The sequence below is a fragment of the Anas platyrhynchos genome, chromosome 2, assembly GCF_047663525.1.
Source record: "Anas platyrhynchos isolate ZD024472 breed Pekin duck chromosome 2, IASCAAS_PekinDuck_T2T, whole genome shotgun sequence".
Lineage (NCBI taxonomy): Eukaryota > Metazoa > Chordata > Aves > Anseriformes > Anatidae > Anas > Anas platyrhynchos.
In genome coordinates, this window is record NC_092588.1 from 49,826,185 (window position 1) to 49,851,220 (window position 25,036).

At 41.3% G+C, this 25,036-nt stretch overlaps 1 protein-coding gene across 11 annotated transcripts in view; it reads left to right on the plus strand.

The window, feature by feature from the left end:
* Window positions 1-7,629, plus strand: part of PIEZO2 (piezo type mechanosensitive ion channel component 2) — a 312,264-nt gene extending 304,635 nt beyond the window's left edge. For all 11 annotated transcript variants that reach the window (XM_038174513.2, XM_072034692.1, XM_072034691.1 and 8 more), the window contains 4 exons: window positions 623-739; window positions 2,627-2,706; window positions 4,168-4,348; window positions 5,258-7,629. In XM_038174513.2, the coding sequence (XP_038030441.2) occupies window positions 623-739; window positions 2,627-2,706; window positions 4,168-4,348; window positions 5,258-5,510 (631 nt within the window). In that variant the 3' untranslated portion in view covers window positions 5,511-7,629. The remainder of the gene's footprint in view (window positions 1-622; window positions 740-2,626; window positions 2,707-4,167; window positions 4,349-5,257) is intronic.
* Window positions 7,630-25,036: the final 17,407 nt, after the last annotated feature.

The window sequence follows — 25,036 nt, forward strand, 5'->3', positions numbered from 1 at the left end:
ACCACTCAGGCAGCATACATGCTATCTGCCCTTGCACATAATTTGCTGGAAGAACTTTGCTGCAGGCCCCAGCAGCCCAGGAGTTGTCTCACCCAGTTGCTGCATCCCAACCCCAGGGCACAACACAAGACAAGGTGCAAAAGCTGATCCTCTATTAAAAAAAAAAAAAAAAGCTGTGTTCTATAGCTGGCATGGGGGTCCTGTCAGCCTGTTAGACACACATTTCTGCTAGGCCAAGGGGGGGTTTCAGGAACCTGTAGCTGACTGCTGAATCCTGTCTGGCAGTACTGTCACCCAAAGTCTGAGTGGGCATCCTATCCTTCCTCTCCAATTCTGATTTGACTGACATGATGAGCAAAATGACATCAGACTGTCACCATTAATGCATGCAAAAGAATAGTCAGAAAAACAAAAAACCTTTAAGACTGTTAGTTGTCCTCTGGATCACGTACACACCATCTTGGGTATAGGTAGCATGATGCTTGCTGTTTAGCAAAGATTGGGATGGAAAGGATCAACGTGGTTAGACTAGTTAGACAACCAGCTCTAGAGTTCAGCAAACACACATTTAGGTTCTGCTCTCATTGTAAGATGACTGTGTGTCTTCCTTTTACTTAAACAGAAATCTCACTCTTGGTGCCAAAGCAGAAATAGCATCAGATAAACTTACCTTTGGCCTACCAGTGAAAACCAGAAAAGATATTGCGACAATGATGTCTGGAAAGCAATCGGAAAAGGTGTAAGTTATTTTCTTTGCCTATTTATATGCAAACCTTCTGTTTTAATCCTACTATCTTAAGGAGGTGAGGCTTGTGCAAACATACCATTTGTCTGCCCATCTATTCACCTCTAAATACTTTGAAGCCTTGTTCACAGAGCCCAAAAGCATTGAAGTCACAGAATAATAACATTGCTTTAAAGGTAAAAAGATGTCTGTTTTGTTTTGGTTGGTTTGGTTTGCTTTTTTGGGTGTGTGATAGATTTAGACTGAGAAGACTGTGAATACTGGAACACCACCACCAAACATGGTGAAGCTATTAGTTGATTTTCTTTGATTTATTAGATAAGCACTGTTCATTGCAGAATATTCATAGTTAAACCCTCCTCTCAGTTACTTGAGTTCAACTTCATTTGAGGAAGTTGTATTGATTAATTTTTCATTCTAAATAACCATCCAATGTATCTCTCATTGTCATTCTTGAATGGTAGTAGATTGACAAGGAAGTGTTAAATCACTCTGGTCAAAGGGTAACATCTGCAGTCATTTCTGACATCAGATCTTTTCCTGTAATGGAAATTTGCAAGGTAGTAAGAACATCCTCTTCATCTCAATATTGAACATTATTGTATAGATGTAGCCTTACAGTATTAACAGTAGTGATTCCTCCTTTCAAGTTTGAAAGGAATCTGGCTCTTCCTCTTCCTTCTGGTAAACTGGAAATTACTTTACAGCAGTAGTCTCTAAATATTGCTAGGCCAACACATCACCCCTGAAGGCCACCTGATCTGTTTTGTGGCTGCAAGAGTTGAAAAGCTAAAGCTGAGGTCAGCTGGGAGAATGAAAACCCTGACTGGTTCATATCTCTTAGTAGGTGGAAATCAGATGTCTTTTCTGTAGCACAGCTATTTTTCTGCACCCACTGGGAGGATGTAATCCATCCATAATTCTCTCTTTGCAGGAGGCAAACAACAGCATAAAAGATAGATCTGTATTATGCAATAATATTGTTGATTTAAGCATTTTTAAGTTTGTCATAAAGGAAAAATGGTTGTGGCAGCTAGTAGGCATTTGACAACCTCAGCAGGAGCTTTCTGCCACCACCTCTGCTGGGACAACTTAGCTGCTGAGCTTTTACCTATCCACTGGTCCTGCTTGAACAGTCATGAAGGACTTTAAATTGACCACCTCCATTCTTCCACAGCCTAGCATATGCAATGTAGCAGTATCAGAGGACTTCCCTGAGAGCTCCCCTTTCCTAGAATTTTTCACTCACGTGAGGGAAAAGTTAGGACAGCATCTCTGCTTTTAATTACATTTCTCGCTCTCAGGATGCTGGTAATTTATCCTACATAAGGTACTTTGAGTCCAATGGAAGATCTTCCACAAACATCTTTCTTTTTAAATTTGAAATCCTCCAGATAATACAAACTGTGAAAATATTTCACAGTAAAAGATTCTGGGAAGAATTTTCACTCTTTTCAATGTGTTATTATTTAAATATCTTTTAATTCTGAAGTAATAAATGTTCTTGCTACATATTTTTCAAGTTTGTTTACTACTGGTGATGTGTTGCCATTCTTTGTGCTGCTTATGTAGCTGACTACAAAAGCAGCTTTGTTAAAAACGTGAACAAAATATAAATCCTACATTCCCTGCAAACACACGTGCCCCAGGTGTGTGGGATTCATGGCATGTGAAAGGGGACATTATGGATGGAGCTCCCTGCTGAAGTACTGACAGAACATAGTTAATAAATCCAGCTAACTTTCAGATGTGACATCTGAACACTATAAAATCATAGTTTAAGCCAAGAATTACTGGGAACTGTGTATAGCTCTGTTAGCTATTTCTAAATTATTTTAGAGGTATAAAAATATGAAATATTTGCTTTCTCATTTTTTCCAGAACATTAGAGACAGTGTATCCATACTACATCAAGGCTCCTAGTGATTCTCTGGCAAAACCCATAAAGCAGCTATTGACAGGTATGTATCCAGGCCATGGAAAACAGAGCACAGTTGAAAGAAGTGCAACACAGTGCTCAAACTTGCACATTTGCTGAACTGCTCTGGGGCACCGCAAGCTGAAATACTCTTACAGTCATTTCTACCTGGTTCCTACAAGGTTGGGGAGACATGAGGTAATAGAGTGCAAGGCAGAAAATGCATCTGGATGTACTTTAGCTTCGTATTTAACAGTAAGGACTCTACAGATTAAAAGTCCGGCTCTTCAAGTCTGCTTTCAGAAATTGCTTTCCCTTGTTTCCTGAGAAACTGATGACAAGTTTCACTTCTCTGCATCTCTTTAATACTTTACCACAAATAGTAGTGCTGTGTGTTTGCAAATGTAGCTTCTCTACTTGAATAATGATATTTTTATTCTATTCCTTCCTTTTTGGCTCCAAAGAATCCAATTTAGATAAATAGGGAATTTCAAAGTTCCCAATCAGAATATGTATAAATACTCATAGATATACATAGTACATACACATGTACATATGTACATATGAAAACCTGTTGGGGTGGAAGAGTAAGAACAATTCTGTACCTAAGAATACTTTGTTCAGCAGAGGTCAAATTTGGCACTCAGGCCTTTTCTTGATCATTGTGTAGTCCATTACAGTTGAAGGTTGAGTGAGCATGTTCATATTAAGTAGAAAAAATAATTCTTGAGAGTGAATCTAGCTTTATGTGTTAGCAGTGCTTCACTGTCATTAGTCAATTTCTGTCCTAAAAAAAAAACTCTTAATTTGGGATTCTTCTAAAAGACTTTAATGTCTACATTGCTGATATTGAGTCCCCAGGGCCAGGGTTCAGCTCCTGTCTGTGTGATCATTATGCATAACAGTACAGTATGCTTTTCTTGATATAAAAGAATGTTATCTTTTATAATATCTTTTATACCAAAAAGTAATGATTTGCAGTGGTAGTATCACTTGGACATGCAGAAGCTGACCACTGTACCTCCAAGTCAGATGTGTTTCTTTAGGCCTGAAATGTAAATATGCTGTCTGTCATTGACTCTACAGCTTGAAAATACTTGAATGATCTGTCATTTCTACAGAAGAAAATGTAGGTGATGTGAAACGTTTTATTTATTTTATTTTATTTTATTTTATTTTATTTTATTTTATTTTATTTTATTTTATTTTATTTTATTTTATTTATTTTATTATTTTATTTATTTCATTTAGGGAAGGAAAACCATAACAGTCTAGATAGATACAGTACTTTTGTACAGAAATTCTGTAAAATGGGTTTTAAGAGAGTTATAACAAACATTTACTCCTACATTGCTCGGTCATTTTATAATTTTATTGGTCAAAGCATGTGATTGGAATCCTTTTAACTTTTGTAGGTTTTGGTAATATATATAAATATTTATATTTATATTTATATTTATATTTATATTTATATTTATATTTATGTATTTTTTTTTCCCAATAGACTGCAGATGGGAAAATATTACGGTTTCCCTGGTCAAAAATGTGTCTGATGAGGGAGTTCGTGAGTGGTGGGTTTTGAATCAGCTTGGGAAAAGATACAAAACATCTGAAGAGAGTCTTGAACTCTTCATATTCAGTGATAAAGTCAGTCCACCAAGCCTTGGATTCTTAGCTGGCTATGGGTAAGAATGAATCTTTACATAAAATTAAAATAATGTAGATATGGTAGAAGTAGAGATTACTTCATTTGCTTTTGGGAGTGTGTGTTGTTTCTTTTTCTTTGTTGCTGTAATGTTTGAACCTCCAGAAATGGGCTTCTGTGGGAGTTACAAATCTATTACTGTTACCTATAAAAGGCTTCATATTTTTAAAGAATGATGTGCCCCTTGATATCTACTCTCCGGTGGGGAGAAGAAAAAAAAAAAAAAAAAGCAGAAGAAGCACCCTTCGCACCAATTTCCTATTCAAGTAAAATCATTCAAATGATATTAGTTTAACTACAGGTCAAGTTCTGCCGAAGTCCTGACCAGTTTTAGCAACCTTCCCAATCCCATGCATGTGGCCAGGACTCTGGCTGTGAAGCAGTTATGAAACACAGCTTCATAGACAGAGGGAGTCATGAAACTTGTCATGAAACTGAGTCATGCCTTGCTAGCATCATTCTGGAGAACTCCTCATTGGAGATTTATCATGGGAGGTCAGGTAAGCATTAGTCTGTCATGACTGACACATGCTTTAATAAAAAATATTAGATATGAAATCTGACCGATCACATTTAATAGTAAGAAATTGTGGTATTTCTTTCTGTGGCTCCCAAGCTGTAGCAGACAGGACGTGAGACCATCATCATCAATGACTGAGGCTAAATCATTTAAGGCAACAGGCTCAGCTGTGTATGTTCACAAATTCCTGTAGTGTTTGAAGAGACCTTATTTTCCTTCATCCTACAACAAAACAGAAACAGAATCCTAATTATAAATTAATGTTCATTCTGCTGATAGACTGCAATTAGCTGTGTAGATGAGCTCCCTCTCACTTGACTGACCCTTTTTTAAGGTGTGGTTTGAACTCTTTCCATTCTTACTTTTCAGCATCATGGGACTGTACGCATCGGTTGTCCTGGTGGTAGGGAAGTTCGTCCGTGAATTTTTCAGTGGGATCTCTCACTCTATCATGTTTGAGGAGCTACCCAATGTAGACCGAATCTTGAAGTTGTGTACTGACATTTTCTTAGTACGAGAGACTGGAGAACTGGAACTAGAAGAAGACCTGTATGCCAAACTAATATTCCTGTATCGCTCACCAGAGACAATGATCAAGTGGACTAGGGAAAAAACTAATTGATCTCTTTGGTGTCACACTGCGAATCAAGTTGATTTCATCTGAATTTTAAAGAAAAAAAAAAAAAGCACAATATTCTCTTAAGAGCTAAGCCTTTTATAGTTAGGTAGCGATGATTTTTCACTGAAGGAGTCCCGGAAGCTACGGCCTTAGGAATCCATGCTGCCTTTCAAATTAAGGATCGACAGTGAAGAAAGTTGGATGATTTGCTGTTTTTAATGTGCCACTCCTCTACAATCCGGGGACTGCTTTGTAATTTAATCAGCAAAAAAATGTTTGCATCTGTGTCTGGTAATTTAATTTTCCAGACCATAATTATTACCCTCAAAGAGAAAAGAAAGGAGTGAACCCGCAGATGACTCCAGTGTAAGTTCCCAACCTTTTCTGGAGCCATATAGATTGGATTGTGCAATATGCTGTTGTACATCACTGACATTCAAGCTACAGTAATGGGACGCTGACTAGCCTTCAGGACACCCAAGACCCAGGGCCCCAGTGGGAACTGAAGACATTCTAGCCATACCCATTTGTAGAAAAGCAGAGGTTTTGATGTACAAAGGACACTGTGGACAAACCTCTGTTAGCAAAAAGAATACAAGTAACAATCTCTTTAAATGCCTTATTTTATTTGTACAGTCGCAGAAAACATTTCCACCAAACATCAATGACTTTTCTCAGGAAAAAAAAAAAAAAAAGCAACAGAAACTTGACACTTTGTCAAGGGTAACTAATGGCTAGAATAATTATGGTGAAATATTGGGATGTTCTGCTGGGCCATTTTCTTCAAAGTTACTGCTTTCCATTAGATGAAAAAAGAAAGTGAATTCAATGACCTAAGGAGCTACTTCATTTCTTATAACCCTTTGAAGACTGAATAGTGTGTGCTTCTCTCTGCTCCCCATGACATGCTTTTTCCCATTTCAATGATTTAAGGCAACCATTGTTTTGCTCTTAGCCAATATTCTTCTTCCAGTGTTTCAGGTATACAAAAATGTTTACATATTCCAAGTCACATTTTTACATCTGAGACGGGTTTTTTTTAAGTTCCCAAATGTAGACATACATATGAGCTTGAAAAATGGCCTTTTTTCTTAAATTACTATTATTAGTGACACAAATGGCTCATTAAAGTTCATTGTAGCGTGAAAATTTACATTTGCAATGTAGGTTTCATTCCATGTTAAAAAAAATATTGAGAAAAAATGATCATTGAGTGGGTAGGGTATGTTAAAAGGGTATACTATGTAGTTTTGATTCAGTAATGACTTAAAATAAAGCACATGTTGCAAAGTCATTTTAGAAGTATTTTTTTCCTCTGCCTTTTTACATGAAATGGGAAAAGTTTGACATTCTTCTAACTCTGTGACAAATAGATCTCTTTCTTGTAGTTAGCTGCTATTTATTATATGAATAATTAGTTAATCACCAGAAGGAAAATAATACAACATAATTTGCTGGCACATTTTACTGCAGAACTTCATAAAACAGCACAACTGAATGAAGTTGCAACATACTCTGCTCAGTGCTTCCATGACAAATGCTGTCACATCCATTCTATACTGTGAAAAACAACATTTTGAGCACAATGAAGTGCACAAAATAAAAGTCGCTTCATCGTATTGAAACAATAAAATCACTTGGTGACTGGAACTCACTGGAAGACAACCTGATTTCCTCTAAGTGTAATGGAAAGGTGGCTCCTCATATAGCCAGGCAGCATTCCCTGGTGGAGGGTTTTGCCTCATTTCTTCCATACAACCTGTGAATGAAAATCAAAATATACAAGGCAGCCCTGACATAGGATCCAACAGGGATGCTAAAATGTCCTTTGTGGTTAGATGTATCCTTATCTGTGTTCAGTAATTTTAAGGAGGCAACACTGGAAGGAGAAGAGTGAAGGGTGTAATGTGGTTCTTAAAGTACCAGCAGCAGAACCATGCTGGCCATAGTTGGCCTCGGCTCACTTTTTGTCTCCCTCTCTTTAACAAGCACTTACTTTCTGGTGAGAAAACTCTGTCTGCAGTATGAGCTGTACAGTTATTTGAGCTTTGCAGAAATGTGCTGCTCTTTCTTTCATGGACTGATCAAACTTTGAAAATAAAAGAGTTCTTCTGTTGTGTTTTTTTTTTTTTTTTTTTTTTTTTTTTTTTTCTGAAACAACCTATAGTAAAATTGGTGACGTATGGACTGGATAAGTGACTGCAACAGATGGAAAGTGTACTGCTAATCTCCATCCTTTAAGCCCAACCAACCAGCTAAAGTTGAACTGGCAGCCACTTCCTAGTGATATCCTCTAGGGAATCAGTATCGGGGCCAGTACCATTCAATGGCTAACTTGATTAACAACCCTCAGGATGACTTAGAGAACAGTCTCAACAAGTTTGTGGCCCACACCAAACCTGGGGCTGGTGAGGTTTATAATAATGTATGTGTGTCAACGGCCTTTCTGGGGATGGAGAGTGTGGTTGATACAGTGGAGGGCAGGGCTGCCTTTCAAAGGGACCTAAAGTTGCTCGAGAAATGAGCTGCTGTGTGCTTCATGAAGTCCAGTGAAGTCATAAAGACCTGCATCTGAGGTAGACTTACCCGGTGCAGCATTTCAGACTGGGTAGTGGGTAGAAAATAGCTTTGAAATAAAAGGACCCAGCAGGGCAAGGGGGCTTGTTATGTGTGTATTAGCAGTGTACCCTTAAAGCAAAGAAAGCCAGCTGTATACTGGGAATATTTACAAAAGCACTGCTTCAAGTCAAGGGGGCTTATTAGTCCCTTCTACTCAGCACTTGCAAGACCACACCTGAAGAACTGCACCCAGGCTTGGGGACCCCAGTGAGAGAAAGACACTGACTTAGTGGTGTGAGTCTGGGAGAGGGCTGGAGGATATGACAGGCAAGGAGCATCGTAACAGATAACCACTGCTGTGAGGAGAAACTAATGGAGAAATTTGCAAAACACCAGTCATATTATGGTTGCCACATATTCACGGCATTGTGATTGATACAATCAGCATGGTGTGCACATTTACCAGAGAGTCCAACTCCTATTTAGTTGTCATGAAGGTTGCTTTCCAGGTGCTGCCCCACAGCATATGCTGATTCTGTGACTCTTCAGGAAATGATGGCATGGCCTGCTTCAAGTCCCAGACCTTGAAGATGCAGAAGCATGCATGAAGGAAGGAGGCCAAGACTGATGAAATCTAATGAGATCTAAAGGGTTGGCACCCTTACTTTGAAGTTCCTCACAGGTTTGGTGGATGCTCAGTCCAAGGGGTGTTTGGAGCTTTTCCTAAGTGCTTGGCCATCTCCTCTGTGTAGGAGCTTCACTTTAGATGAGAGCCAGGAGACTGCCACATGGTGCTCTCTCCAAAAGGCTCAAGCTCCCAGAGGAGCTGCTGCCTGGAAAGCACCCCATGGCTCATTTCAGCAAATGTCTCAGAGACACCGCAACAAACCAGCCACATTGCTTCTGAGCAAATCAGACTGCTCACAAGAAATCAGGTGCCAGAAGGTGGGTTTGTCCCTGGGGTCTGCTCCTCGTGAGCACTTGCAACTTCTGTGCATCCTTGTCATATGTTGTGCATTAGTGGCTGCTCTCTTCATGCCTCATTTTTGATTCTTCTCTATGCTTCAAACTGAAGCAATTGCTCTTTTCTTCTCCTTCTTCTTTTTTCTTTCTTTTCTTTTTTTATTTTTTTAGTTTTTTATTTTTTAACCCATTTTCAAGTGAGGTAAAAGGTGATATTTTGCCTTTATCTGGGAGAAGCAAGAACAACAATCAGTAGCCGGGGGGTAAAAGTCCATCAAAGTTATCAACACAACATTAACAGGAAACATGTTCCTATGTTGCACCTCTCTTAGCAAACCCTGGTGAATCCTGCAGCATCTAGCACTACACTGAAGACATTCCAGGTGGCTGTAGTTGCAGGTTTAGCTGCTCTGACTCACTACAGGCAGTAAGATCTTGTTTTCCACTATAGTCACATTTTGGTGTGGCATCTCTTACAGCAACCATGTGGTAGTGGCAAGCACCATCCAGCATGTGCCTCGGCAGGGGGGCGGGGAGGAAGGGAAAGGGAAAGGATTAATTTTTAATTAATTTTTTATCATTAGTTTTTCAAGCCACTGCCTCCCACAGCCCATGCTAGGGCAAAAGAGGCAGCTGCCAGCAGACACAGACGGTTCATGACAATGTGATCATCCTGTAGCAAACATTTGGGAAAAGTGCATTTTTAACACTGTGGCAGCAAGAGTGAGGTGATGCAGTAAAATATTAATGAACTGCTTCAGCTGACAGATCTGAATACATTGTAGAGGCTAGACTTTGGAGGTCAAGGCAGTGTATTAGTTTCATATTAATGAAACTACCTATAAAATTCTTCCCCTCTTCTAACAAATATTACTGGGGAGGAGGACAGAGGGAAAAGGGAAAGCTAGCTATAAACCTTGTGATGTTTCAAGAGAAAGCGTGTGGCATGTTAGTACAAAATTGAATGGTACTTTTTTCCTTCTACTCACTTAAAACTGATGGCAAACATCCTTGTGGATGCTCCCATTACTCAGGTCAAGTTCTGTTTTGTAAAGGGTAGTGTTGGTTCAGATGGATTTGGAAAAGATACCAACTACACTGACATAGTGACACAGCAGCATGCCTTTTGAGGTGGTTGGACTCTGATGCAGATAATAGATGTAGCTTAGAAATTGAAATGTAAAAAAAAAAAAAAATTTAAAATTGGGAATCTTTTTAAGTACATATTTTGGTTATGAAGGTCTTCTCTAAGCAAGTTTCAAAAAATTTTAGATGACTATCATTTTGAAAAGAAAGCGTCACTAAAGTACATTCAGTGAAGTACGTTCCCCAAAAATCTCATTCCACACCACATCCCATGATATCTGATTGCTCAGAAGAATCAATGACTGCCTCTCCAGTGAGCCAGGAAGTCCAGGGTCACTGTTAAAGCTCCAAAATAACACACACCTCCATATGGTGTCACGGTATTAAGGATGAGCTCTAGGTACAGCACGGTGCTACCTGGCCTACAAAATAAATAAATAAATAAAATAAAACACAAATGGGATATGCACTGCTTTTATTCTGAGTGTATAGTTCATCATCAGCTGAGAACAAACACAGTGCTCACTGCTGATGACTTTAAAGTCGAGCAGAAATACAGATGGAATTGCTTTTTGACGTATTGTTCAAATAGGTAGGGAAAAAAAAATAAAGGAAAACAGACTGAGGAACAAACAGTCAAATATGAAAAATCTCAAGGAATGTTTCTAACTACTAATTGTTTTGCTGTAAAAAAAAAAAAAAATAAACAGGCCCAAATAAACAAAGTATATTACTTAAGTCTGCTTCAAAGGGCACTTACAGGACAAAAATGATCACTTTTGGATGGCTTGATGCTGCTCCCTCTCTTCTTTGCACCTAATGAGAACAGGGTGACATTCATTGCTGGGCTCCCTGTTGCTTGTCATCAAGTCTCATCTGCTGTCAGATCCCCTTCCCTGCCTCCTAAACATCTCCACAGATTCACAGCTGCCAGGGCCTTACTGCAAAGCTACAAAAGGCAGTGAGCCCAGCCTTCTCCCTGGTGGTTTCAGCCCCATATCCATCCCAAAGAGACTTCCCAGACAGGCAGGGTCCTGCTCCCACACTGTGCATGAGACACCAGCAGAGAACTAGCAAGGGTTCACGTTGGAAATGCACCTTCATGCTCTCATCCCAGTAAAGCACCAGGCAAATCTAACAGAGCAAAAGGCACAGCCATGTAAAGTGAAATGGCTGAAGGTTGTCTGTGTGAGCAAGGAGACAGAATGCATTTCAGATGGCTTTTTGAATCATCCTTTTTGATATTTATCATCCAAGCTATTTCTTTTGCTCTGCTCAGCCCATCTGGTAATTAGCTCATGATGTGTGGATTCAAAACACATCCTTAGTACTCTGTTGATGAAGTAATATTTCTGTTGCTTGTTTTGCCTAGACAGACTCCGCAGCCATTCCTCCAGGGCCATTAGATTTATGTAGCTACTTCAACAACTTACAGCTTTAAAAAAAAAAAAATGTTGGTGGTCTTGGTAAGGGTCCAAATGACAGGAAGGGCGCTGGTCTCCACCAGGGTTTCTGACAGACACTGAGTCTGCTGTGCTACAGCTCAAGGAAAGTGGATACTCAGAAAGCGGCCCTTGCATTTGTCTTTTTCCCTGATCTGTCCACCCCTTCCCATGCTTGATCTCAGTTGAGTGTGGGTTCAGATGGCCCAGGAACTGGTCCCTATGCTGCATGCTATCTCAGAGCATCCTCGGCAGAGTCTGGAGGCACCAAGAAAGGTCAGCCTAGAGAGAGGGTACTCCCTTCTGCTGAGCTTTGCAGGAACCCCTCTGAACCAGCTGTCCTGGACACAGCCAATTTCTATGCCTGCAATTTAAGGCAGAGACAAGCCCTATCCTTTCCCTGTGGCCAGTCTCACTGACACCCATGCACTGAGCTGGATCTCCTGGGTATGAAATAAAGAGCAAGTCATGCAGAGTGGCGGAGATGGCATCTTCCTAGCCAGCTGCCTCTGAGCAATATGCCGGAGGGTTTCCTTGCAGCTCAGCACAGCACCCCGAGGTTTTCTTCATTCCCAGATACAAAAGCACGCACTGTTGAGAAATGGATGAAGGGACTGGAGGGAACAGACTGACTCAAGCACTCCAACGCAACCAACAAGAAAGGGGTTAAAATTCTCCTAAAGCACTTTTTTATTATTATTAATTTTTTATTATTATTATTATCTAAACGGCTGTAAGTCTTTCATTTACTACAGCACTTCATCTTCTAAGAAAGTCCCAAAACAACTTCTAACATTTGTATAGGTCACATGGGCAAGAAAGGACAGTTATTTTCCTCCTATCTGAGGGCACATTTCAACAGTATCTAGGAGAAGAAAGAACCACACACACGCACACGTCACGTGTTGAAAGACACTTTTCTCAGCAGCACAGACCATAACTACCAGTTTTAACAGGAGAGAAAGCTCATCATTGACAGCCTACATCTCTGACACGAGGGAACACACTGCTCTGAAGACAACACGGGAGGGAGCATTTGTATCCACTCTGAGTCCACAGGGATCATGAAGACAAACCTCCCTCTATCAAACTGCCTGCAGGCTGTGTGCTTGCTCTGAGACTCAGGTATTTTAAAGCACATAGGTCATCTCCAAGGCAGAATTATGCACAAGAACAACAGTAAGATAAAGCATTCAAAAAAAAAAAAAAAAAAAAAAAAAAAAAAAGTTATGAAAATATTTCTTCATAATGACACTTTTTTTTAATTATTATTATTATTTTTAACACAAAAAGTTCCAGTAAGGCTATGAGAACAAGTCAAAAAAAAAAAATAAGATATGCTGAGGAAAGACTGATAAATTAACACTTGTGTTCATGCTACCTACATGGCCAAGGGCAAATGCTAGTCCAGGTGTGCCCAGAACTGGGGCACCTCTCTCCACTCACTACGCATGGAGACCAAGTGCTAAACAAGGGGTCTGACCTGAAGAGGGCTGATTTATACCCTCACACCCTAATACAGTTCTCAGCCCTGCTAGCTGTAGACATCTGGTGTAGCTTTGCATTATACTTTCATTGTCCAAGTTAAAGGTAAACACACGGCAGCGTGCAGTTTCACTCATCTTGAATCATGTTGGCATCATTACTTGGATACTATGGCAACAGGTAATATGGAAAAATGATGCAAGGGTGACCAGGCAGAAACATGAGGGTTTGTTAAAGGAAAAACATCATTTTTAATTCTGTGAAAAAAATCAAATGTAACCACCGCTGTTTACAGTAATGTGTTTTCTGTTTCAGCTGGCAACACCTATCTCCAAAAACATTCCTTCTTTGCTATTACAAATTCATCTGGAAGGTCCACAAAGCAGAGAGATTTGCCAGCTCTCAATACACTGCTTACTATGAACCGAAGCTTTTTTGTTTTTTCTTCATCAGTTTTCCCAACCTATGCTTATGAAACCTATCATGATGGATCAAAATAGATCAAGGACTGTTTTACCTAATCAACAGCACGATTTGGCTGTGCTTCACCAAGATTCGGACACTGTGAGTCAGCCTGAGCCAACACTCTACTTTATGACTTTCAAAAGCCTGTTTCCCATGGCTATAGTTGAATTCAATCAACAGAGGAAAACTGACATATTTTTATTTGCGTAACCCCTACCTCATATAAGCTCTACAAATAAAAAAAAGAGGCAGCAGTAAAGAGGAAATTGGGGGGAAAGCATTGAGGAGGGTGAGATGGGGGATGACGCTTGGGGGTGACAAAGGCAGCCACACACAACACAACTCACGAGGACTCTGCATTGCACCTGATCTGCTCTACCCCTGCAGACACTATGCATGAAAATAAGGTGTATGGCTTTGCTGTGGCACCCAGCATCACTTGTCACAAAGGCACTGAGACTGACGGAGAGCAGATCTCGGTCCAGGTGCACTCGAATTTCAGACAAGCAGCAGCTAATGGAGACGGGCTTCAGAGCAGGGACACGGGTTCCTCTTCTCCTACCACCCCTGTCAGTATATTTTAATGACGTCACCTACAGGAGAAAAAATAAACCTTGGCAATTCACTTTTTTTTTTTTTTTTTTGGTAATAAAAACGTGTGCTACATTTAAGCAAGACTTGGCAAGAAGTTTTTCATTTGTATAGTTAGATTCCAAGCCATTTTGTGGAAGATTTGGTCTTTCATGCCATTTAAAAAGCCATATATGCTTACGTTGTTGACATAACAATTAAGACATTTACTTTCAGGTGTTTATAGCCTCATTCAATTTATGCTTAATGGAACAGTTGGATTGAGAAATTAGACTCACAGAAGTCAAAAAGTCTGAAGTATGGATTCCCAAAGCAACTGTAATGTATATCCCAGTTCCATATAAAACCAGAAGAGAACTGGTTCAGATGTCAAGTGCAGTATAATTCACAATTTTTTTTTTTTAATTTTTTTTTTTGAGAAAAAAAGCCAGTAGAATACAAATTGAACTCTGAGCCGCAGTACAAGCATCTGATTATTTCTGTTTCTGGAAGGCACCCCTAGGCCTCCCCTCTCTCCCCCAGGCTGTTACCAACCAGCAAAAATAATGCGGCTTCACACCCAGTACATGTTGCACAAGCCCATCCACTCTCCACTTGGTCACCTCCTGCAATGGTCACATTTACAAAGAAAGGAGTCAAAAAAACAAACAAAAAAAAAGATCAAAAGCCACATTGAGTTAATCAGTGGGCTGGTACACTTCTACTGGTACACTATTGCACCTGGTCCTGCATCATGCACACTTCCTGGGAAACACCAACACCAGTTAAAAGAAAATTCCCTTTATAGAGAGGGTGTGTATGAAACCTGACTGTGCTGCCCCTACTGAGAACGTTATAAAGCATGAAGCTGACCCCTTCCAGCAGTAATCACTAACACAAGTTTCCAGACAGTTGCTATCAAGATTTAGTGCTATTCAAGTTCCTGGCCATAGGAAAGGTTGAGTGCTGATCAACACAATCATTTAAAATAGGAGTCCCCCCTCTTCCTGCAACACCCCTCCATCCGCACACTCCCCTTCCGCTGCTGGCACTCCGCACGCTGCTCACCGGGATCCAGCTCATGGGACAAGCCTACATTTCCTGACCCCAGGTCTAGCCTCTGGAAGAAATATAAAACATTAAGCAGTGCCGGGGAACAAGCATGGAGAGACAGAGAGACATGGGGCAGTAAAAGGGAAAGCTAACTACTGTCTTCAAACACCTGGTAGGTAGCTATAGAGAAGATGGAGCCACACTTCTCTCCAAGTCCCACCATGGTGGGAAAGGAAACAACAGAGACAAGTTGCAACACTGGAAATTCCCCTAGTTTTGAGAATTCCCTTTTTGTTGTTTTGTTTTCTACCATGAGGGAGGTCAAACACCCATGGTGACTTCATCATTCAAGGCATTCAAGGCTCAGACAAATTACCCCAAGCAAGGTGGTGCAGCTGTAAACCTGGTCTTGTCATGAGCAGGAGCTACTCTGGGACTTCCAGAGGTCCATCCCAAACCCCCTGATTCTGTGATCCTCACCTCTGGGACTCACTTTATACTCTGCTGGTTCCTCAAGACCAGCGTCTTGCATTGAAACTATTTTGCTTAATTTCTCTCTCTCTGGCCGTCTCAGCCTCTGTTCATAAAGATGTCTGCAACATGCTATCTTCTTGCTCCATCTCCTGGGGAAGTGTTAGTTCCTCAAACCGTTCCTACAGAGAGTACTGATTGCATTTTTGGTGTAGCTATTACTTCTTAAATCTGTCCAGGTGCTGATTACAGCTGATAAAATGGCTGAGAGTGGTTTTCAACAGGACTTACAGTGCTGTCAAAACCAACATTTGGGTGAGACTTTATTACTGATGAAATTCTTCAGAAGTCCTCAACCAAACCATATGCTGCAGCCTGCTCCCCTGAGGTTTTACAGATGTTCTTTCTGACTGTCTTAGCATGCTTCTCCATGCCCTGAGTGAATATTGGCTGGGAGGGTAGGAGGTGAAAAGATGGAGGGGAAAAAATTATCTTTGGCATTCCATTTTTTTGTGGCATTCCTGTCCCATAAAATTCTTTGTAGTTGCATGTTTTACCCTGGGTCAAATGAAATGTCTTCAGACCCCCGTGCTCTCTGGTCATCCCTCAGCAACAGGTTGACCATGTAGGGCCATGTCACCATAAAGCAATCAGCCCTTCTAGAGCTGGGATAATCCTTGTCCAAATGTTTCAGTGAGGCATTAGACACAGCATTGCTGCAGGAAACACAGGGAGCCCTTCAGAACAGACCCTAAGTATTATGGAGGAAGTATAATTGTCTGGCCAGCACAATTGCATAGCTCATAAAGAACTGCCTACCTCTTAGCATCTTTAGCATCAGCAGTGCCTGTCAATAGCAAGATTTAAACTCTTTGGAGACATCTAAAAGCTAAACATCTACTGACTTAAATTCTATAACAAAGGCGCATGCCCTAGAAGAGAATCGGGTTTTAGGAAACAGGTCTATGACATAATTCTTTAAGTTTTTTTTATTTTTACTTTTATATTTATTTAAAAAAAATAGAGCCACTCAAGTTCACCAAATGATCACAGAGGCCTCACCAGACACCATCCAGCACCTAATCAAGTGTTAGGATTATAAATACCATGTGTCCCAGCAGCAGTTGATCACCAGTCATCGATGGTTATGTTGTCTTTACAGCTTTGCACCACTGGGACAAAGAAATTGCACCAGGAAAGTGGTGATTTCATTGCATAAGGCAAGTGCTGTACAGAAAATAATTAGTTTACAGAAAATGTGGGTTATGTGAGTCATGCAAATCACAAGCTTTTTGCTTTCTTTCTTCACTAACATAAGGCAGAAGTGATCTCCAAGCTGCTGAACTATAAGAGGAGCAACAAGGTAAAATTACAAGCAGATCCTGGATAGGTGAATCTGCCTGGCTCTGTCTTGGAGACCAACACAGCCTCTCCAGGTTCCCAGAGAACAGCCTTTGTAATGGAACTTGCAAGAGACCTTGTAGGAAAGCAGATGGAAAATAGGGGGTGTGGATTGTATTTATGATTGCTAACTCTTTTGAAATAATGTAGATAGAAGAATTATATCTCATTTAGAGAGAGAAACGTGTTATTTATGAGTGGATTTCAACAAGCAGAAAAAAAAAATTCTGGAGATAGGCATTGCCCTATAAGAGGAACAAGCAAGCAGCAGGAAAAGGACATATTGCTGGGAGATGTCGTAATGTTTAATTAGATCACAGAGATTACATAGAGATCATCCAGGTGAGCTGGAGCCCCCTGGGATTTCTAGGTGCTTAAAAATTTTTTAAATTAAAAAAAAAAAAAAAAAAAAAAAAAAAGGCTGCAATTGAGAGACAGAAGACCAGATCTCCTTTTCAGCCAAGCATTTTTCCAGGGAGTTGCCCATTCTCCTGTCTTATTTAACTCTGACTTAACTTCCAGAGCCAGCCAATTTGTATAGTTGGGTTTCTCTCTGCTCACCACTAGCCAACACTTCACTAATTTGCAGCTGCCATGCTCCAAGTAAGATAAACCAGTTCAGTAAGACTTATGTGTATGTGAAATATTAGAGCTATTCCTATCTGAAGCCAACTGAACAGGTCACCCCATTGCCTATATGAGGCGGCTGGCAGCATTTTTTAATGAAAACAGAAGGAAAGTGATTGAAGCACCAGCCAGACCCTTCTCTGAAATGTACAGATCAGTGAGAGCACTGGGCAAATGCAAGTGGAAGGCAAAGAAAGGTTGGAGGCCTGGTATCCGCTAGGATCAGATAGCAATGGCACAAGCCAGTATTTGAAAGGCACGTAGATTTAGAGATTTGGCTTTTGACAAGCTCTTTACAAGCTCATCTGAAGAAGTCACGTTGTACAGCCCTGTAAAATATAATTTCAGTATCAGACCATGAACTCCTACTTCTTGGATCCCTCTCCTCAATCCTGTATAGCTGTGACCTCAGGTTTGCACGTTCCAGCAGCTGTTATATTTTCTTTAGCATTCAGCCTTCTTCAGCTTTCATCACAACGACCTCTAATCTCTTTCAGAGCTGATCTGGCAAGAAATCCACATTGAAAAACTGTATGCAACAGCTCCCTAAAGTCTGCAGGTCTTACGAGCTTGGAGGATTTCCAGCCCTCTCCCAGGGACTCCCCACTTCACACTCAAAATCTCAGACAATTGGGCTGACATTAAATACAATTTATCTTCCCAGTTCCTCAGGGGCTGCAATGAAAAGGGGGAAAAATACATATAGTTTTAGGTATATGAATAATCATACAACATAGAAAGAAAAGCTTTGGGTGACAAGTGGAATTTGCAGCTGCCAGGGCAGGGTAGCAGATCACAGCTCAGCTGCGCCCATAAGCTTTAAGATGTCCCATTCAGCTTCTCATCCCCGACAAGAGGGTCCAAACCACGCCCAGTGCTCTTGGCTACACACAAGAGGGAAAAATCCACTAGTGTAGTGGCAGGTCTGGCTCTGTGCTGTCATCTGCTTGCTGGCCTAGATGCTCAAGCCAGACCAATGCCTGCACCCAGTGTGCAGGGCATAACAGGTACAGCTAGCTTGGTAAGTAAGTATGGGAGGAAGATTTAAGGGGTGAAAGAGATGACTGTGGGGAAAGAGGGTGATCTTGTCACAATGAAGGTTTGTCTGCACCTCCTGGACAATTCTAGGAAAAGAATAAACTAAACCAAAGGGAATAAAAAACTGGAAGCTCTATTTGTAAGTATGTGAAGATAACCTTACCTTAGAGAGGTAAAGCACAATAAATTTGTGGTAGAAACTTTGTTCTCTAGAAACTGGGGGTGGGCTCGCAATGTACACCTAAGTCTTATTTCTGAGGGAAAAAGTGTTAAGAATGGACTTAATTAAGAGAGGCAATAATATGTTAGCCTTCAGCAGTGAAACCCCCCTCCAAACAGTCTTATTTGTAGCTATGCTTGAAACCATGTAGTCTCTCCTATTAGATATTGCATGTAGCCACCAGGCAAGAATACAGAGATGCACACTGGCATCCTGCATCATGTCTGTGTGACACTGCACAAAGAAGTGCTGTGTATGGTAATATAGTGCTTATATTTGTATATATTACATATGTTCATACGAATTGCTTATATATTGTGTACGTATTTGTTATATTGGCAGGTTTATAGTATGGCTTCTTTCAGCAGATGCCAAGCTTTAATTATTTTGTGATTTCAAAAAGCAATCTCTGATGTTTCCTCCAGGAAGACTGCTTAGGGACTATTTAGAAATATAGCAGATGGGATGAGTTTACATCATAGCTGGTCTCTTCTCTTAGGAGAACCCCAAACACAAGTATTTTGGAGCAGTACCCTTAGTGGCTCACGCTGACAGTTCAAGAATTTAGCAAGCACTCAGACCTACCCAGACCAGGAAAGTGATCCAGGTAAAGGCTGATAGATGCCCATCTTTCTCACTTTTTCCAAAAGTGTCAGATCTCACAGAGACACACACATTGCTCATTCTTCACATGAGAGGTTTGGTCTCCAGAGCCAACTACGTGAGCCTGCATAGACCCATCCCTACCTGCAGCCCCAGCCCCGCAGCTCTGATGGCCACAACAAAATAACAAGGACAAACACCATGGCTGGCTTTTTAGATGGCCTTGTGCTTGACAGGAGGCACTACAGCTACAAGAAAGGGTTTGGTTGCTGAATAAAGCAATATGACACTTATATTTTAGAAAGTCTTCATCAGCAGGGCAACAAAGCCAGCCTGTGCAGCAGGGAGAGACTGGGGAACAGCTCACAACTGATGGGCTGCGAGTCTGGCTTCATGAGCCTGGTGGCTGTGCTCAGCCTAAGATGAGAGACGGCTTGGTTGCAAGCATCACTGCAAATGAGAACTTGAGAGTGCTATCATTCTCTTGCATTACTTCATAAGCAAGACTGCTGTTAACACTTCTTCCCTCAGAGGTAAAAAAAAAAAAAAAAAAATACAATAAAAACCAGTGTTATTTCTTTAAATGAATGCAGAACTACTAACCACATCCAGACAGTAACAACGTGCAAATCGAAATGATACTGAAATGCAGGAATTTGTCATCCAACATCAATTCATACAGGAACCTTAGCTTTTAATTTCTACACTAAAGGGCATTAATGACCAATATCATCAGGTTTAAAAGCCTAAAACAAGCAATTAAAAAAAAAAAAAAAAAAGTCTCAAATAACATAATCCAGTTACTTTGGAGGAAAAAAAAAAAGTACATCAATCTGTCTTCCTATATAAAATTTATATCTCTGTGCACTGTTGCACTCTAGGAGAGATGACTGCATAGTCCTGAAGACATTGCTGCAATGAGTGGAAAGGTCTTCTTCCATTTCAAGATACATTAATATTAGCACATTCTGCTATTATTAATAGGGTGGTACAGGAATCTTGTGTTAAAAAAGATGGCATTAACATTAAAAACATTCAGTACGTGAAAAATTAATTTCCACCTTCATCCTGTACTCATCTACTCCATAGTCTTATTTAACTTTGGTAAGGACTCCAGCAGCTTGGGAATGAGAGCTCTATCTTTTAAAATAAATCATCATCATCATCATCATAATGCCACAGCCCCATGCATAAAAGATGCTGAGCATCCCGGATAAGAAAGAAGTAAATGAAATACTGCTGACAGCAGTCTGAATAGAGGCAGCTTCACATACCTTGTGTAATCCCTAATGTGACTAAGATTTAAGATGATTTGTGAACATCCACATCAATGCTTAACTGCAAACTGTAGCACCAGTTGCATGAATAAACTGTCATGCAACTGAATCTTCAAAGTTTTTGAAAGGATTTCCTCCCACCTCAAAGCAATTCTCCAGACATTATATGGCCATTAAATACTTCTAGATCAAAATTTTTCTGAGTGTTGCTAAGTGCAAAGGCATCACAAAGCTCTCTTGGGATTCCCCTTTGCAGTAACATTTAAATAGGTATTTTTCCTGTCACTGGTATGTCTACAGCATTAGCATTGTCATCTGGATTTGGAGTGCGGGACTGAGGGCAATTTCACAAGGACTTTCATAGAATCACAGAAAGATTTAGGTTGGAAGAGACCTTAAAGAGCACCTAATTCCAACCTCCCAGCTCTCGGTACAGTCTAGACCATTAGTATGATGGTCTAGACTGTCTTATTAAACTGATTAGCATCATGGAGAGGTTCTGTAGCACATGAACTAAACCTATTTTGTATGAAATTAATGCAGTGAGTGCAATGCAGGTGTACATTTAATGTGCTACAACCACTTAAAGGCATTCAGTCCATGTGACCAGATTTCTTTTGCCTTCAGCCCTTTTCCATCTGGGGAGGAGGTGTGACATAGCCAAGCATGGAGAAGTACAGAAGATCCTCAGGACCAGCCTACAACTAGGTACTGTAGGACTCCCAAACCACACACAATGTCTACGATTGTATTGGGTCTGGCTGGAATGTTAACTTTCCCAGCAGCAGCCCATACAGTGCCGTACTCTGCAGTTGTAGCTGGAACAGCAGTGGTATCACACCAGTGTTGTGTCTGCTGCTGAGCAGCAGTGGCACAGTATTAGGCCTTTCTCTAACCCTCTTAGGGGGTGGGCAAAAGGTGAGGAGAGAAACATCACTAGGGCAGCTGGCCTAAACCAATCAAAGGGATATTCCATACCATGTGATGTCACACTCAGCAATAAAAGGTGGAAACAGGAAGAAGAGGGGAGGGGTGGGCTCTCCTTTGGAAGACGTCGGTCCTCCTCTCGAACACCGGCTGCGTGCGTTGAGGCCTTGCTTCAAGGACGTGGTCAATCATCGCTCATTTGTGGGAAGTAGAGAGTAATTTCTTTCCTCTGCACTTCCATATAGCCTTCATTTATTTTGTTTGTTTGTTTTCCTCCCTTCTTTTTATTTTCCTTTTTTTCCCTCCCTTTCCCCTTTCCCTTTTTTATTTTCCCCTTAGTTAAATTGTTAGTTCATGGTAGTCTTTATTTAATTATTATAATTATTTCCCTTTAATTAAACTATCCTTATCTCAACCCGTGAGTTGTTCTTTGCTTTACTTCTCCCCCTCCTCATCTAAAGGAGGGGGAGTGAGAGAGCGGTTGTGGGGTTTAGCTGCCCAGTACGGTAAAACCACCACAGTCCTTTTTGGCGCCCAACGTGGGGCTCGAAGGGTTGAGATAACAATAGAATTGATTAAACGCATATAACTAACACGCTTGCTTGCTAGTAACCATGTACATTGCCCTGTTAATAATAATAGCTTTGTTCCTATGTCATGCAATCCGTGTCATATTCTCCTTTCTCCTATATATCCGATCCGACAAAGTGCTACAATCTGTGTTCACTTTTTTTAATTCGCTGTGCTGCCAAGCACTGACCTTGGTTTTAATCTGGAATTCAGGCTCTGCACTGTTATCATTTGGGTCCCATGGAAACTATCTTTCAGAGAATATTCAGAACTACACTGCCTTCCTTTTCTCATCTGGACACCAGTTTATTAATAATATTAAGAATGGTACCTTTCCCTCCTTTCATAGTGGGCTAATTACAACCGTTTGGGAGTATTTTGAAGATCCATCTGTAACCCATGTATTGCTATTTCTAATTCTGAACAACCAGTTTCATTTTCTCTCTAAGATTAGTCGATTGTTTAGAAAACTTACTTGGGAATCTGTCCCGAAACAGTCTTGTGGTGAGTGGCTAGGTGTGTGGGATGATGTTAGCAGATACCTGTCACGAGTGTCTCCTCCAATAGTTTTGAACTTCACCCCTGAGCAAGTGCTAAATCCTAAAAAATTAGTAGAATGTTTGAGAGTTGTATGTCCTGACCCTGATAATGCCGGAGAACGACAGCTTGCAGCATTGTGCTGGGTCCTGGCTTATTCCTATCAAACACTGTTTAACATCATCCAGCAACTTGAAGAGAGGGAGGAAGTCTCTGAATCTGATGACCAAGTAACACACGATGTGGCTGACCCAAAAGACCAACCAACTATGGTATCAGTCGCCCCCATAGTCAAGTCAAAAAAATGGAAACGGAGGTCAGCTCGTTTAGTAAGGGAAGAAGGCTCTCCTAAGGAGGAGGAAGAAGGGGAAATGGCAGGCACCTCTAAAGCAGGGCCATCACAAAAACAGCAGGAAGACGAGACAGAAATCATAAAGGAATCAGAAATCACTCGATCCTTATCCCTGAGTGAGATGCGAGAAATACGAAAGGATTATGGTCGACGCCCAGGTGAACACATCCTCACTTGGCTGCTTCGATGCTGGGATGCTGGGGCCAATAGCCTACAATTAGAAGGCAATGAAGCCAAGCAGCTGGGATCCCTCTCTAGAGAAAGGGTAATCGACAAAGTAATCGGGAGAGGAGCACAGGCCCTCAGCCTCTGGAGACGACTCCTGGTGGCTGTGAGAGAAAGATATCCCCATAAGGAAGATATTGTATATCAAATAGGCAAGTGGACCACTATAGATAAAGGTCTCCAGCATCTGCGGGAATTAGCTGTGCGGGAGATGATTTATAGTGATTTGGACAATGCCCAGACACCTCAAGACCCCGATGAAGTCCAGTGCACAACATCCATGTGGCGTAGATTTGTGCGGAGTGCACCACCAGCACATGCCAGTACCCTGGCATCAATTAACTGGGATGAGGGGATGGGACCAACATTGTATGATATGTCCTGCCAGCTTCAAAAATATGAAGACAATCTCTCTGCTCCGCTACAGTCCAGTGTCTCAGCTGTGGAGAAACTGTCTAAAGGACTTGACAAGCTCGTGGAACGAGTGGAACGAGTATATTCCCCCTCATTTAGACAGAGTGATACTTCAGCCACTAAGAATCAGCATTCGCGCGCTCAAGAGAGAGAGTACCCAAGACGTACACCACGTGGCACCTTGTGGTTTTTTCTGCGTGACCATGGGGAAGATATGAGGAAATGGGATGGTGTACCTACTTCAACCCTAGCTGCTCGGGTACGTGAACTGAAAGGAAATACAGCAGCAAGAAGAGGGGTTCCTAAGAGAAATGCTGCTCCAGTTTCCATGGGGCAGTACCCCAGAGGCAGTAGAAGAGCTGATGTTATTCTTGACCCTGATGAAGAGACCTCTACCTCTCATTTGCAAGAATTAAGTGGCAGACGCTCCAGCCAGGACTAGAGGGGCCCTGCCTCTGGCCAGGTAGAGGAGAGGGATAACCGGATTTATTGGACTGTGTGGATCCGATGGCCTGGAACATCAGAACCACAAGAATACAAAGCTTTAGTGGACACTGGCGCACAATGTACCATAATGCCATCAGGCTACCAAGGGACAGAACTCACCTGTATCTCCGGAGTGACAGGGGGATCCCAACAACTATCTGTACTGGAAGCTGAAGTGAGTCTAACTGGGAATGAGTGGCAAAAGCATCCCATTGTGACTGGCCCAGAGGCTCCATGTATCCTTGGCATAGACTATCTCAAGAGAGGGTACTTCAAGGATCCAAAAGGATACCGGTGGGCTTTTGGCATAGCTGCTTTGAGCACAGAAAAGATTAGGCAGCTGTCTACCTTGCCTGGCCTTTCAGAAGACCCTTCTGTTGTAGGATTGCTGAAGGTTGAAGAACAACAGGTACCAATTGCTACTACAACGGTGCACCGACGGCAATATCGCACCAACCGAGACTCCCTGATTCCCATCCATGAGTTGATTCACCGACTGGAGAGTCAGGGAGTAATCAGCAAGACTCGCTCACCCTTTAATAGTCCTATATGGCCAGTACGAAAGTCTAATGGCGAGTGGAGGCTAACAGTGGACTACCGCGGCCTGAATGAAGTCACGCCACCACTGAGTGCTGCAGTGCCGGACATGCTGGAACTTCAGTACGAACTAGAGTCAAAGGCAGCCAAGTGGTATGCCACAATTGATATTGCTAATGCATTTTTCTCCATCCCTTTAGCAGCAGCATGCAGGCCGCAGT